Genomic DNA, 16,146 nt, shown 5'->3' with positions numbered 1-16,146 from the left:
GGTTGGAAATGGACAAACCCAGAAATTGGGTTATTTGAACTCTAGTAAATGGACCAATTTAAACAACCCAATTTCTGGGTTTGTCCATTTTCAACCCAGCTTGGGTTGTTTTTAACCCAGCATTTTTTAGAGTGCAGTCTTTTTTGATGATTCATAAAGGATGGATCGCTGTCTCTGGCGATCTGAGATTTTGCTATGGAAATAAAGGAAAGGATGATGATTTTTTTGGTAGTTTACACAGCGAGTGTATATTGGCACCATTTGTTGTTTGCTTTTGGCATCTGATATGGCATTTGTAAACGCTGACATCAGCCTTAATCAGTGAATTTGATGTAAATCTGACTTTTGTCCATCAGTTATTGCTGCTGTCAGGTTGCTGGAGGGGAGGAATTATTGCCCGGAGAGGGTCGCTGCGAGGGTGAAGAGATCTTATTGTTTTTGATTAAAGATTACACATGAATTAAAATAATATTCATGAGCGTTACCCATAAAAAGTAAGTCAAATTTCATGGAGACTTTAAATGTTCCTAAACAAACATATGACGAAACGTGTAATTATTAGCATGGTGTCTATTTTGATATTATAACTCAAAATCGATAAATAAATTGATATTTATAACTCCACATACTATTCTTTATCTGCTAGAAACATGTACGCACTTGTTTATGTGGTCCACGATGCTTTGTTTCGGGACTGTCCCCTTTGGAGGAGGAGCTCTGCTGTCGAAGTCGTGCGCCACTTCCGGGCCAATCTGGTGATGATGACATCACGGTATTATTAGGAGGCCGTGGGTAGGGGGTGGAGTTCAAAAGAGTAGGTGGAGTTCGTCCTCTGGGTGCAGTCTGTGTGGGTGGCGGTGGCTGGTCAATACGCCGCTGGGGACCGGCGTTGCTCTGTCGTGGACCCATAGGCTGGCTTCCGTGCTGCGCGTCAGTTAGTGATAGTTGTCGTCTTGAGAAATCTCCCGAACGTCTCGCAAACTCCTCCCCCACTGAAGCCCCCTGGGTAAGAAAGGTGTGCTTGGTTACTCCAAGACCCTCTTCGTTGTTGCTATGGGAACTGACGGAGCTGTGACACTCCGACCCAGAATCCCCGCTCGCATTCCCTCTAGCTGATACGGGCAACCCTGCCGCCATCTGGTAAACTGGATTCTGAAAGGATAGTGGGGCCAAGAGTTGTGTGGGCCTGCCTGGAGCCCCTTCTGCTCCTGGTGTAGTGGGAGTCTGTCCTAGCCTGTGAAGAGTAGGGCCTCCGGCAATGTTGCCTTGGGGAGTCCGTGCGTTCCAGGGAACCACGGCGCCCTCACCTAGACCTTCTGAAGTTACCCCTGCCGGGATGGCGATGGGTTCTAACGCCCTAGCCGCTTCCTGGAGGTCTACCATTGACAGGCTCTTGCCACCGTTGGCCAGGCTCAGCTCGGGTTCATTGGCCTCAGAGTAGCTAGAACTGCGGGCAGGGGATCCCTGGAGGCCAGAAGAGCGCGTGACGAAGAAGAGGTCTTTGTTTTCAGGGGTGGGGGAAGGGAGACGAGTGAAGTCCACCGGGCTAGAAAAGCAAGGAGATGGAGACATGGACCAGAAAAAGAAAAATGAATAATTAAACAAGAACAGTATAGTAATCAATTAAAAGAAGAAGACAACACATTAGCTCTGCTCTGAGTCTTAGAGTGCTGCCTTGTTGTCTAAATAGGCAGCTCCAAAAGACAGCATCCTAGTTGAAATGACTTATTCTTATTTCTTATTTATCTTGCCTATTCTTATATATGAATTAAGATGGCTTCTGCACTAATCATTGTAAGCTTGGCATTGACAAAGGTCACATGTGACCGATACATTAGCCTTTCTATCAGTAAAGCATTATTTTTTTTTATCTTGCAATTGATGACTTTGATGAATTGACAAATTCTTATTTGGTAGTGTAAGCAGACTCCCTTGAAGTGTTTCACAATTTGTAGTTTTCTGTCGACGCACCTCATTTGGACTAATCTGAAGATGGGGTGAGTTCCTGACTATTCTTCAGTTATTCTTATTTATTGAAATGATTCAGTATATTTTGCTAACTTTATCTCTTGAATGGATTTTACACTCTGGGATTGTATCGGATGCATGTGAGACAGTTTCTTAGAAAGCAGCATAATCTTGCTGCCTACCTTTTGGAACGCTATCACAATCACAAGACCCTCATAATATAGTAGCTAGTGTTTGAGAAACAGAAAGCGTAAATCTTTCTCAAACACGTATAAATGCGACAGTTGCAGGTATAAAATATCAGAGAGAATGCAAGGTTATTGTGCATCCCTTTCTGTTTTTACTTCCACCCAGGCTGTTTATTGTTTGGATATCTGTAAAAAAAAAAGCTAATTTATTTCTTCATAATCTCCGTCCAGACACAAACCAACAAGCTCCACTCGATGCGTTCTCCTCATAACCTCCATCTCTTTTGATCCCCAGTATACTTATCTTCCCATTCCGTGTGTGTGTGTGTGTGTGTGAACTACAATTACAGGCCTCTCATTCTCTCTGGCTCTCATAAATGTCGGTGGGGAATTAGCAGCGGGCTAGACAGATAAAGATGAGCCGCTCTCTTAAGAAGAGCAGTCTGCTGTATAAAGTGCGGGCAGACTCTTAAGAATAGGAACGAGGACGGACTTAATGGCTGAAAGCAACAGATAATGACGAGTACGTAAGCAATATGGCAACGGCTCTTCAAATGATATAACACTGAGCTCGAAAATCATTGGTTGATTTGTCAGAACAACTGTTCATCATGACATTTACAGCATATTATAATTTTTTTTTTAAACTTTTTTTGGACAACCATCTACAACACTAGATTCTGATTGGTTAAAGGTTGTTAACAAATGTAATGCAGTGGATCTGATTGACGGCTTACCCTGGTAGGTCGCTGTCGATGGCCATCTTTTGTAATCCAGTGGAGATGCTGCATCCAGCGGTTGGAGGGGAGGGCACACGATCGGAAGGAACGCTCATCTGTACGTTTGGTGGGTTTGTTAACGCTCCATGTACATCCCTCAATATTCTGGGTAATGGGCCAAGCTTGGAGGCAGCACTCTGAGGACATGGATGAAAGATCCCATTGAAAATTAACAAATACCCCAAAGATCTCTTATATCTGTGCAGGACTCTTTATTAGCCCCCTTGAGAAAGGAAGCAGAAGATAACGGAACATCAATGACTGCATAGAAATTAGTTCCTGGAGCTGAACCAGTAGAGTGTGCCTGGCCCTAAACATTTCTAGGGAACACGGTTACTGGTAAAATGTACAATATAACTATAATTCATTTTAAGTTGCTTTGGATAAGAAGCATCATTGTTTAAATGTAAATGGAGCACCCATCACTCAAAAACAAACCCAATTACCTCCTAAAGTTCTGTATTAGAGATATAACTGATGTAACCACCAGGCAGATTTATCATCCATTATTTCGCCATAACTGATATCTATACCTGCTTAACACTGTGTCTAATCAAGATGCGAGCAACGCAACATGACAAAAGAGGATAGAGCCCTTTATAATCTATGATTCTGTCTACACTGGATGTGGCGCAACGTGACATGACACAACAAATCCGAGACAATGAACTCATCCTGTTCTATTTCTGACATATTTTAAGAATGTGTGCTTCTTCTGACACAAAGAATAAATGGATTTGCAATGGTTGCTTTATTGCCTTCAACATAGACCATTGGTCTAAGCAGCCGTGTCCAGTGTAGACGATAATAGTCGTATGGGGTAACAGTCTCAACAATAATTTCTCAATAATTTCTCAACACCTCACATTTACACTACCGTTCAAAAGTCAGTCATTTTTCTATCAATAAATGCATTAATTCAGAAAGGATGCATTAAATAGATCAAACATGACAATAAAGACCTACATTGTTACATAAGATGTCCATTTCAAATAAATGCTTCTATTTATCAAAATATCCTGAAAACATATACAGAAATATTAAAAGAATATTAAGCAGCAGAACTGTTTTCAATTGAGGATTGAGGATGATAAGAAATGTTTCTTGAGCATCACCACCATATTAAAATGATTTCTGAAGGATCATGTGACACTGAAGAGTAATGCAGCTCTTCCATTACAGGAACAAATTACTCCTGTACATTTTTAAGTTCCAATAATCTTTCACAATATAAGTGATTTTACTGTTTATATTTTATTTTTGATCAAATAAACACATTCAAAGAAAAATCTTGAAAAAACTTAATAATCTCACCAAACCCAAAGTTTTAATCAATATTTATATTGCATTTTGTAAATGAATGTATAATAATATAACTTTATAGAGCCCCAATTAAAATCGGTGGAAGTGAACCTTTGCCTCATGTATTAATGTGGCGAAAATAAAGAAACACAGGAGACTTTTCCAAATGGAATAATGAAACATACTAGACCTAGATAAATTCAAATTTGACTGATTTAAATGTTTGATCGTGGCTGACTCTGTGACATTCTGGTTGGCTGAATCCCTCTGGCTTATTATGTTTCATATCAAAGCATGTTTGAATGATAGTAACATACCGACAGTTCTTATGTACATAGAACCTAGCAGGTTTATTTTTCAAGGATTATTTTTCTCCATCATGCCCTGATGGAGTTTTGGTTCCTTGCCACTGTCGCCTTTGGCTTGGCTTACTCAGTTGAGGACAGCCTAAGGAATAATGGTCTTCCCATGTAGAACTCAAACACTGAGAGGTCATGAGCTTTCAGAGCATGTCCACTTAACGTGATCAGCATAAATCAACACAAAGTGCTGCAATGAGAATATCCAACATTTACAAACTGAATTAGTAATGTTTACATAGTTGCGGTGTCTGTGCTGCACTGGCGTACATGCACAGGTGAGTGGCTGCATATGTGACTTCGCTTAAACACATTTAGCAAGACTGGAAGTTTTCTCTAAGTGTGGAAAATCTGGGCAAATACAACAACTAGTTTATATTTAGCATTTGAGGAGGAGGAGGATTAGAAGATCATTTCTTTCAGAAATATGTACAAATTAATATATAAAGAAATAAACACATGGTGAACACATCTTATGAGGGCCTGAACATTAAAAGCATCAAAAGGAGGGATTTTAAAGCCTGACTGTTACAGCCTGAAGGCTATTGCTCACATCAGTCCACCTCCTCAAAGAACACTGAAACTGGAGCAGAACTTGAGAACCTTTTGTGGCGTCACAGTGATGAATTGTTTTGTCACAACCCTATCCTGAGTTCACCTTCCACTCTCAAGTCAAGACAACTTTATTTATATAGCACTTTTACAATGGCTATTGTTTCAAAGCAGCTTCACAGTGTTAAACAGGAAAATATTGCAACAAAATTTGATTTGGCTGTAAAGTTGTTCTGGAGAAAACGGTGATGTAATCAGCTAACTTCAATTTATCGAATAGTAACAATGTGGGCAGATCAGAAATAAAGTTGATACAGCTAATTTAGTAATTAATTTTACTTGGAAATGTAGTTGAAAACTTTAGGTGAAATTTTAGTGTCCTCAACTGAGTAAGCCAAGCCAAAGGCGACAGTGGCAAGGAACCAAAACTCCATCAGGGCATGTTGGAGAAAAATGAAACCAGGTTCAGTCAGGTAGCCAGTTCTCCTCTGGCAACCTTACAGGTCAGAAATCATATTAGATCGGAATATTCGAAAGTTCGGGGTATCACACAAGAGACGGGTTTATTGAGGATGATGTGTTGATTATACAAAAATATGAATATTTGAAGGATCAGAGTCGTCATTCCGGAGACGGGTGCACGCAACAGCACTGAAGAAAAACTGACTAAAAAAGTCTTAATCAGTATTAACCAGTGAAGTTAATAAAAACATTCTAGAGGACATAATATATTCTAAGATTTATATATAAGATTAGATAATATATATAAGATTTTTTCGGGGCACAGTATTTTTTTTACAGAAAATTTAGTAAAATCCAAATAAGCTTGATATGATAAACACACCTGCATTACCTTATACTCATGACCGGAAAAGCAGAAATAGTGCGGGTGCCCGGCGACTGTGTCATAATAAAAGTCCCGCTGCTCACCAGGCGTGTTTGTTTAACAATCGCTCCAGCTCCGCAACACTCGGTCCTGCTCTGCTTCATCCTACAGTAACGTTAATAACCGCATCCATGAAGTCCTATTTTCCACCGGCTGTGAGTTGAAGACCACATGTCCCAAGATGCTGCGCTCAAACTTGGCGTCATCAAGCTACGCCTTTGTTTTGAATAAGTGCCCTCTAGCAGACGGAGAGTTGCATAGTGCACCTTTAAACTGTTGTTTCAAAATTAAACTCACAAAAGTCCACTAGATATATACTTTAAATGAGAGAAAATATGCTTTTGCCAATTGCATAAATGCATAATTCATTATGTTTTTGTTGTGATTGCTGTTTCCTTAACCCATTTATACTGAAAAAACAAGACAAAAATACTGATTTTGAAAAAGACTTCTGCAGTGTTTCCAGAGGTCTGAAGTGAAGAACAACGATGCACTTTGGCTGAAAATCTTTACACTACAAACTGATTAAATGGAGCTGACTGAAGTGTGAAGAGACTAACCTGATCCATTTGGGACACCACCTCAGCTAGCAGGGAGTGCAGAGTGGAGAGCTCACGGCCCAGGTCAATATATCCCTCGAAGCCTGCGGTATTTGAGATGGTCTCTGGGTTGGAGATCTCCAGCAAGAAGCGCTGCATGTTGGTCCACTCCTGCTCTAAGAACTGATTCATGAAGGACATGTACTCCTCCTTATTACCAAACCTGACAGAAAGTGAGAACAATAATGACTTGTGGATGCATTTAATAACCAGGCTTATGACACTATAATCAAAATTATATCTTCATTGCATTCATGAGTAGTATTTTGCTCAGAAAAACATGAAAAGCTATCAAACTGAGTTCATTTCTGAGCTCATTCCTCAGCTCCGTCGTGAAACCTTAAAACCCTCTCTCCATACCCAATCTCACACACACACACTCACACTGGATTAAATGAAATCCTTACTTGGTGAAGTTTGCAAGGTTCTGTGTAACCTTGGCGATAAGAGTGAGTGTGCGTGCGGTGCGGTCGTCTGGATACTCCTGGGTCAAGTTGAAGAGAGAAGGCGACATGATGGCCGGACACAGAAAACGCAAAAACAATGAGGCGCTGATAAGACGCTCGCTGATATCCGGTCGCCCTCGGTTACCACATTCCTGTCTCCACGATGCAAAAACTTCTTTAAGTTCCCTTGGAAACACACTGTTGAAGAGCGGAACATTGAATTTAGATGGAAACAAATTAACCTGACAAAACTATAAACAGTTACTTTTACTGGTAAGTAGTTTCACAAACTATTTATTATCCCTTTCCAAACAACTCCTGAGGGAAAACTTTCTATTAAAAACTTTCTTTCTATTAAAATATTATTCTTTATGGTGAAATACAGAGTATTGGATCTCAGTGACTGAACCTGTACTTTAGTTACAATGATTGAAATTGTATAAAAAAAATATTTTTTGTACAAACAATAAAAGTGTTATATTGAGTATCACTCAATTATTATTTGTATAAAGCAAATGAACTGTATATTAAACATAAACATATTTTGTGTTTTGTTATCTTAAACCCCTAAATGCCAAAAGAACAGAAAACTATTTAAAATGGTGTTCTAATTATCAAAAAATCTAGCATCCTTTTAGGTTTGGAACCTTTTGTATTAAGAAATTGTTAGCAGTTTTAAAGCTGTTGAGATGATTGAAAAACTACTGCACAGCAATTTGTATATCCTCAAATTTCAGGGTGGCACAAACAAGACTCTTTTATTATGAATTGACAAGGTAACAAGGTAAACATGCCTTAAAAATATGCAGTTTTTAAAAGAAAAAAAAAAAACCCTTTTTGAAGCTTCATTTGTCAATGACCCACTTACAAACCAATCACTTAGTTTCTATTTTAATTTTCATTTTAAGAGAAACACCTGAGACCATGTTGAAACATAACTGAGAAAAAGCAACATCTAAGCAATACAATATTATAGCTACCGGTAAGACTCAATGATCTTGCAGAAGGCCAGCTCACAGCACATCCTGAGGTTGCTCTGATGTTCAGGTAGATCACTAGATGAACATTTGGATGGATCCACCTCACAGTTCTCATCAGACTCATACAGAGCCTTTATAAACTCCCCTACAGTGGATGAAAGAGAAAATACAATTAAGACAAAGGCGTTTTTAAATAAATCCTGTGTAATTTCTAGTTGTTTGAACATGAATATTATTTTTCAGGAAATAAACACTGAATGTTGTCAAATATTGATTCATTTTGACATGATTCTGTATTTTGGGACGAGAATTGCAATTCTAAATGTCAGCAAGGGAACCCTGCTGTACAAACCCCCGTCATCTTTCAGACAGACAAACAAACAGTCTGGATTGAACATCAGCACACCTGAGCTTATTGTCATTCTAATCCCTTTCCGAAGCAACAAGGGAAAGTTCTCAAGTTATCTGACTCAGAACTAATGAGAGAACCCATCCTGGGAATATACAACAACCTTTATGTCGATCCCAAGCAAACAGCGCAGCCAGTTCCCACTCCGCAGAGACTCAGAGCAGGTACAGGTCGATTTTCCCCCCTCGGTTCCGTTGCGCATGAAAGCATCAGGGAAAAATCAAACTAGTGTAGCATAAACCATGTGGACGTCCAACTGATCCAGAATAGAAGTGGACTCCTCGTTACTCATCTTCCTTTTAGAAACTGACCAGATGCTCAGTAACCACCTTATTACACAGCTTCAGATCCTTTGAACCATGATATGCTGTGTGTGTGTATATATATATATATATATATATATATATATATATATATATATAGTTTTTTTATTTGTTTATCATCTCTTGGAAACAGAAATAATGTGACATTTTAGTCTTTACTGTCAATTTTGATCAATTTAATGCATCCTTGCTGAGCTAAAGTATTCATTTCTTTAAAAAATAAAACAATTACTGACCTCAAACTTTTGAAAAGTTGTGTCTAACTTGGACTGGGAACACAGAGGAGAAGTTGAGTTTTATTGTTGGTGATGGGCATACAGCAGTGGTTCCAGCAAGTGGACACAGCTGACTTCCCAGGATTGTCACACACTCTAATCTCACTACAAAGCAGTACAAAACAGTCACATATTGACTGAAAAGGTCAGAGGAAATCCCAGAGAATTCATTCAATTCCACAAATATGACACTGATCGCTCAAATGTCCAGTCTAATCGAATAACCAGTCAGATAAAATCCCATCATCAATATCTGCTGCGACACAAGAGTCCTTCAATAGTAAAGCGAAAATAAAGCACAGCTTGAAAATCAACTGATTTACCATTATATGTAATACAATATACACATCTTGTGCAATCTGAGCTTAAATAAATGGCTCTTTAGTAATCGTCAATAAAGGGATTTAATGACAGAAATGTAATACCGCAAACCCCTTAAGAATTATTGTACAACTGAAGGTTTGTGTACGTGTGTGTGTCAATGTGTTCAAGCTGTTTGCCTATTTTTTAGCTGTCTGCCTGTTTATTAAATTCATAAATTATTAAGTTTACCAAAGTACCCATGTGTTTAGAAGTGACAATGAACAATCAAGAAAACACATCACATGACTTATTTTTATATCTACACAAAAAAATACCTTGTGGTGAGTGTTTTTTGTGACCCGATTTGAAAATGAGATCCGTTTCTAAATTCAAACAATTGAAGAAGACGACACGGAAAAAACAGCTGTACAAACATGAAATAAAATGTGCTTAAATACTTGGTTGCTCTATCTCTCGAGAACTGGAGTAGATGAAATAGCCACAAGGTTCCATCTCTTGCGCATATATGCTATTTATGTAACCATGTGGTGTGATCTGCTCTCTTTGCTGTCCTTCTCTTCCTCTGATGTCTGAGGGACTTAGTCAGTCTTTAGGAGTGAACCATTTAATAATTCAGCAGCACTTTACAATTCACATTTATCTAAGAAAAACAACTATACATTATTCAGAACCACCAAATGGCTTCTCAATGCAAATCTAAAGCGAGATTCACTCTCTTTGGCATATTCACTCACATTCACACGTACGCTTATTAGATCTTCCAAAGCCGTTATTTATACACTTGTGAAATCTGCAGTGTGTATTTTTGTTTTGCAGATAAATTACTAGTCCAGACATTTACACATTTTACTCCTAAAATAAGGAGATATTAATAAACACAGGTCTTATCATAAGTGAGCCAACAGCACAGGGGGCCGGATATGTTTTTGCATTTTCACAGCTATTTAATCTTATCTAAATGATGAAAATGGGAAACTTAGCACAACATACAGTTTGGAAATGTCTCTTAGTTCAAATTTCCCTTAGTTTAAGTCAGGCAGACTTTACAGACAACACCATTATATAGTATTATATCTAATCATTTAATGTATTTATTTTGGTGGTCCGTCACTTTCTAACTCAGGTGGTCATAACAAATGGTACAAATACAATGTCAGAAAAGAACAGACACAAGCTCTTACCCAGCGCGTCTTGCAGATATTTCTGACCAACCAGTTTGAGGTACTCCTCGATAGCTTTAGTGCCCAGCGTGTTCTCTCTGAAGATCAGGTGCTCATTCTCCCCGCATCGATCAACTTCCGACATCATCAGATCCGTCAGGAAGTCCTATATAAAACACACACAATCCCAAAAAAAATACATGTTGATGTTTGAGAGACTGTACTATTATTATAAAAAAAAAGAAAAGAAAAGAAGAGCAGAGTAGATGGAGAGATTGCACGGAGGGTCTGTAATCGAAGTGGTTGTGCTACTGATGTCTGTCAGAACATGAAAGAAAAGAAAAAGAGAAGGAAAAGGAGATGCTAGTGCTGAAGTGACAGCTGCTCCGATCAAAGCTATCTGGCAGGGAGCCTATCAAAACCAGCAAATGGGAGTTAGACAGAAAAATCAGTCTACTTGCTGTTGACGTGTGCCACGCACACGCATACACAGACACACAGACACACACACCCTGCCCAGAGCTCAGCCTCCTAAAAAAAGATTCAGTGTGTGTCTCGGCCTCTATTTACAGTGGTGAGTCATGTTTGGCTCCATCTAGACTGTGGCTGAGGGTCTTTTGTCTCTAAAAAAAACCCCTATAATAATCATATAATTCTCATTACAGAACACATCTCATAATTCATTTAGCAAAACTCTTCTCTTTCTCACAAAACATATCAGCCACTCTAATCTATCTTTTAGGCGCTCTCCTCAAATCCGCCTTTACTCGGTGGAGCTACTGTAGGCTACATGGTTTTTATTCAACACTTTTGTGTTGTTTTGGTCAACACGGCCTAAACGACACGTACATCAATGCCCCATGCCCAAAACAAATCAAGAAATTAATTCACTTTGGGGCTGTGTGTGCATGATTCAACAATGGCATTTTGGTTCAAATATATTGCATATAATACAATACTTATTTTGTATACCAGCACGTGTTATAATCTGTGTATTATTTTCAAATAAAGGTTAACAGTGAACCCTTTGCAAAAGTGTCTAAAAGAAGAAAGAAAACAATAGACTTGAAAGGGCCTTACTTTCATTATCTTTTTCTCTCTCAACCAATAATTCGTTCAGTTGTGTGGTTGATGAAAAGGACAGAGGTCTGTACAAAGATCAAGCCTGGCACATAAACGAGACCCAGTAACCCGACCCGATACTTACTGTCAAAATTTAAGACCAAACTAGAACCTGAAGTCTTTCATTATCATTATTTTCTTCTCTAGAGATACGGATGCACGGATCAATTCACCCATTACCAAAAGCTCCCCCACTCAACTTTGATTGGAAATTACATAAGTCTAATTTGGGGGTCAAAAAAGAGTTTAAAAAAGAAATTGATACTTTTATTAAGAAAGGATGCATTCAATTGATTTCTTTTAAACTTTCTATTCATCAAATATTCATTATAATAAGAAACGTTTCTTGAGTATTGAATCAGCATATTCAAACTGAATTCTGAAGGGTCATGTGACACTAAAGACTAATGATATGGAAAACAGTAATACATTACATGTTAAAGATATTAAAATAGAAAACTAAAATTAAAATTGTAATAATATTTTTTTAACATTACTGTTTAATTTTTTTATTAAATAATTGCAGCCTAGCATAAGAGAGAAAAATACTTCATTATAAAATCATTAAAAAAAATTAATTAATAAATAAAAACCCTTGACCTGTAGTGTGTTTTTTACAGATGCCATCTGGTTCTGGAACAGTTTGTCAAGTCTTGTGCTCAGTTGTCCTAGCACAGCTCCATTCACAGTAAATGTGGACAAATATTTGGCAACCAATGCTTAGAATTTAAGCACTAAATATTATTTTTACATACAATACTGGAGAGAGTTTCATATCATAGGAATCCAAAAAATGTATTGACTCTAGATAATAGGGTATTATGTAAGTCAAAACAAAAGCATTTGTTTGGGATAAAAGAGAAAGGGAGTGTGGGTAGTGTGGCTGTACGGTGACCTCAGAGCATAAAAATCCTTCATGAGCGCTGATGCGGGGAGCGGTCACCATGGTAACTGGACAGGACTGGACTATTTCCAGGTGTTTCATGATCGTGAAAACCCTGCTCTCCCATCATGTTTTGGATTCCAACCTATGACAGTCAACACCTTCTTTTACAATTATAAGAGTATCCAAGAAAAGTTCGTGCAAAACTCATTGTACACTGGCATTGAGCCGTTATGAAAATGTAAGACATCAGAAACAAAGACTGCTGTTATTGACAGCTAAATAACCCCATTGTCACAAGAACACATAAACACCTGGCACATTTTAACCAATGGCAGATGTTGTTAGAAAAGCAAAATCCGCATTCAAGCTATTTTTTCACATTTTAATTCTTAAATGTATAATAATTGTCAAGTTAAAAAAGGTTTGATCAGCAGAGCCGGATGAAAAACCTCAGGACCATTAAGACTAGACCCACACAGATGGAGATCTCCTGAGCCTTGAGACTCTCCACTATCTCTCTCTCTCTCTCTCTCTCTCTCTCTCTCTCTCTCTCTCTCTCTCTCTCTCTCTCTCTCTCTCTCTCTCTCTCTCTCTCTCACACACACACACATGCATGCACACGCACGCGCTATTAAGAAAAGGCCAAGAAATTTGTCCATTACTGTCAGAGTTAATCAGCTAGACTATAGCTCACCCTTAATAAGAACGAGACGAGAAAGAAACACAGGAAACGTTAGAGACAAGAGAAAGCGGGAGAAGGCATTAAGCACAGTGAGACATAAATTTAAATCTAAAATGGAAAGGAAAGCAGAAAAATAAAAAATAAAGCAGGTGCGTAAAAATAGGTGCTGCACAGGAAAGCAAAGCCATTGCACAGGGGAACAGAAGAAAAAAAACCCCGAAAAGATATGTTGCACACAGGGAAAAAAAAATCATAAAGAGAGGATGGAGGGATTAAAAAGAAGAGATAAAATCCCTCAGGTCTCTGCATTCCCTGGAAGCAAAAGCTCATAAAGAAGGAACCATCTGACCGAGACAGCAGTTTGCCTGTGTGTGAGAGAGAGAGAGAGAGAGAGAGAGAGAGAGAGAGAGAGAGAGAGAGAGAGAGAGAGAGAGAGAGAGAGAGAGAGAGAGAGAGAGAGAGAGAGAGAGAGAGAGAGAGAGAGAGAGAGAGAGAGAGAGAGAGAGAGAGAGAGAGAGAGAGAGAGAGAGAGAGAGAGAGATTGTTTTGGCCAAATGTCCACACAAGGGTAGTAAAACCTGAAATCCCCTCCACTGTGGGAGGTGGTCAATGGTCCCCAGTTGAAAAGCTCCAATAAACATTAAATAATGTCTTAATTAAAATATAAAAATGCAGAAGGGTTTGTGTTCAAGGTTCAAGTTCCAGGTTAGAAAATATCATTAGCTCTTATAATTAATCTAAATAATTCTAAATGATACATCTAAATAATTAGGTGATTTATGAATAAATAAATGTTTGTTGTCTTTCCACATTATCACAGTACCGAGCACTGACTGTATTAATAATGAACTAAAAGAAAGTGTTTATTTAAGTATAAACTACTGAATCGTTGGTATCATGACTACTCTACCTCAGTATAGGAGTAAAAATGTGTGTGAACACAAAATAAAGCAAGAGTACTTTTAAAGTCCATTCTTTGTGCATGACATCTACGAGCGCCCGGACAGCTGAATGCGACTCGCTATCAAAGACCTTTAAATAAAAGTAAAGGTCACAAAGACGACGGCACACAAACACACACGCAGCCTCATTAATCTAAAGACATAAGATGATGACTCATTCAGTTGTGTAAAGATATTCCAGGGGAGAGGGAGACAATGAGCAATGGGGAGAGGAAAAAAACTAAGAAATCCTACAGTTTTTGACTTGAATTTCTAGAGACTTTGCATCCGTTTTTCATGAATGCATATGTACTTAAAGGAAATAAAATGCAATTTTTGCTAGTGAATTAAACCCAAAAATAAAAATGATGTCACCATTTACATTCAACAGAATAAAGTCATACAATTCTGAAACGACGAGCCTGAGTAAATGATGGCAGAACAATAATGTTTTCACTGCAGGAAATTCTAGCAATAAAATGATACTGGGTTTCTGATGAGCTAATTATTAATTTAATAATTATTAATTGATGAACAGACTCTTCCCTACTTTGTTGAAAAACAAACATATATTAACGTAAGTAAATAAATGTAAAGTTGCATTAATAAAGACGGAAAACAAAACTTTTTTTTAATGCACAAATGCACATATTGCTGCAGACTTAAAAATCTATTACTATCCCTCTATGCTAGTGCTAGATGATGGAAGAACTGAATAATTTGCTTTAAATGTCCAAAGTGGGCTTACAAAGTGCAAATGTACCATTTATTCCACATCCCATGTAATTTTCCATGCCATTTATATATATATTTCTCTCCCACACGCACAATATGAGCACTAAACTCTGTCAGGCACACAATAATTCTACATGACCTACTGAAAAACTAAAGGAAGCGATCATTAGATGTCAAAGATGAATACCTTTCCTCCAATTTCATCATTACTTGTGTGTCATTCTCAGCACATTTCTCTTCTGATCTAAAGCCAAGCTGTAAACCGAAATGCTAGTTGTTATCTCGCCCCCTCTCCATCCCAAAAAAATAAAAGAGGTCAGAGAAGGTCAGATGCTATTTAGCAGACAGACGAAAAGAGGGTCGGGAGAGAGCTGGAGAAAGCGAATGCTGTAATGTATGTGTGAGTGTGAGAGAAGTCAAATATCAGAGAAGTGATGAATTCAGCTCTCAATCTACCCACACTCTATAACCTTGAGTTTTCTCTATTCCATGTGTGCAAATATGCATATGATTTTGTTCGGCGGAGCTCCGTGTGTTTGTGTGTGCGCTCGCAACCCTTAGTGAAATGTAGAAATTCGCTGCTAATGAAATGCGAGGCTGCAGGGCAGCTTTATCCAGTGTGCTTTCTGAGATAAGACTGATTGTTGTGCTGTATGACTCAAGTGGGTCAAACAGACATCGCTTCAAGAAACACACAACAATATGTCCTCAACATTTACCTTCTTGCGCTTGCTAAACAGTCTGTTTATCTCATCAACACACCACACCTAGGAACTGAAAAAGCTTATTTGGGGTTTTATCGCTACAATTTAAACAAAAGACATCACTTTAACTCAATTATGTCTTAATTGTATGCTGTGTGTAGCATGTTGTTACAATTTATTCTGACACAAATTAGTTTCACAATCTCTTTATATGAATTTGTTGAAGCGACAAAGTGGTAGTTGCATGCATTGCCAACGGAAAAACTAAAATTTCTCAGGTTTTCATTTAAAATATAATTTGTGTTTCAAAGATAAAAGTAAGTCTTGCGGGTTTGGAACGACATATGGGGGAGTAAATAATTACTTGTTTCATTTTTGGGTGAACTAACTGTTTAAGAATACAATCATAGCTAACACGTACAGTCTAAAAAACAAAACTTGAATATATATATATATATATATATATATATATATATATATATATATACATATACAGTCTTGTTCAAAATAATAGCAGTACAATGTG

The 16,146-nt window shown here is 38.0% G+C and overlaps 1 protein-coding gene across 7 annotated transcripts in view; it reads right to left on the bottom strand.

The window, feature by feature from the left end:
* The window catches only part of dab2ipb (DAB2 interacting protein b), a 194,197-nt gene that overhangs the window by 8,113 nt on the left and 169,938 nt on the right, over positions 1 to 16,146 (bottom strand). For all 7 annotated transcript variants that reach the window (XM_067438636.1, XM_067438637.1, XM_067438639.1 and 4 more), the window contains 6 exons: positions 10,572 to 10,716; positions 8,060 to 8,204; positions 7,041 to 7,277; positions 6,595 to 6,796; positions 2,894 to 3,072; positions 661 to 1,546 (listed from right to left, as the gene is read on the bottom strand). In XM_067438636.1, the coding sequence (XP_067294737.1) occupies positions 661 to 1,546; positions 2,894 to 3,072; positions 6,595 to 6,796; positions 7,041 to 7,277; positions 8,060 to 8,204; positions 10,572 to 10,716 (1,794 nt within the window). The remainder of the gene's footprint in view (positions 1 to 660; positions 1,547 to 2,893; positions 3,073 to 6,594; positions 6,797 to 7,040; positions 7,278 to 8,059; positions 8,205 to 10,571; positions 10,717 to 16,146) is intronic.

Source organism: Pseudorasbora parva, chromosome 3 (genome assembly GCF_024679245.1).
Source record: "Pseudorasbora parva isolate DD20220531a chromosome 3, ASM2467924v1, whole genome shotgun sequence".
Lineage (NCBI taxonomy): Eukaryota > Metazoa > Chordata > Actinopteri > Cypriniformes > Gobionidae > Pseudorasbora > Pseudorasbora parva.
The sequence above is the reverse complement of the archived record's forward strand: the minus strand, read 5'-3'. Positions and strand labels throughout refer to the sequence as shown.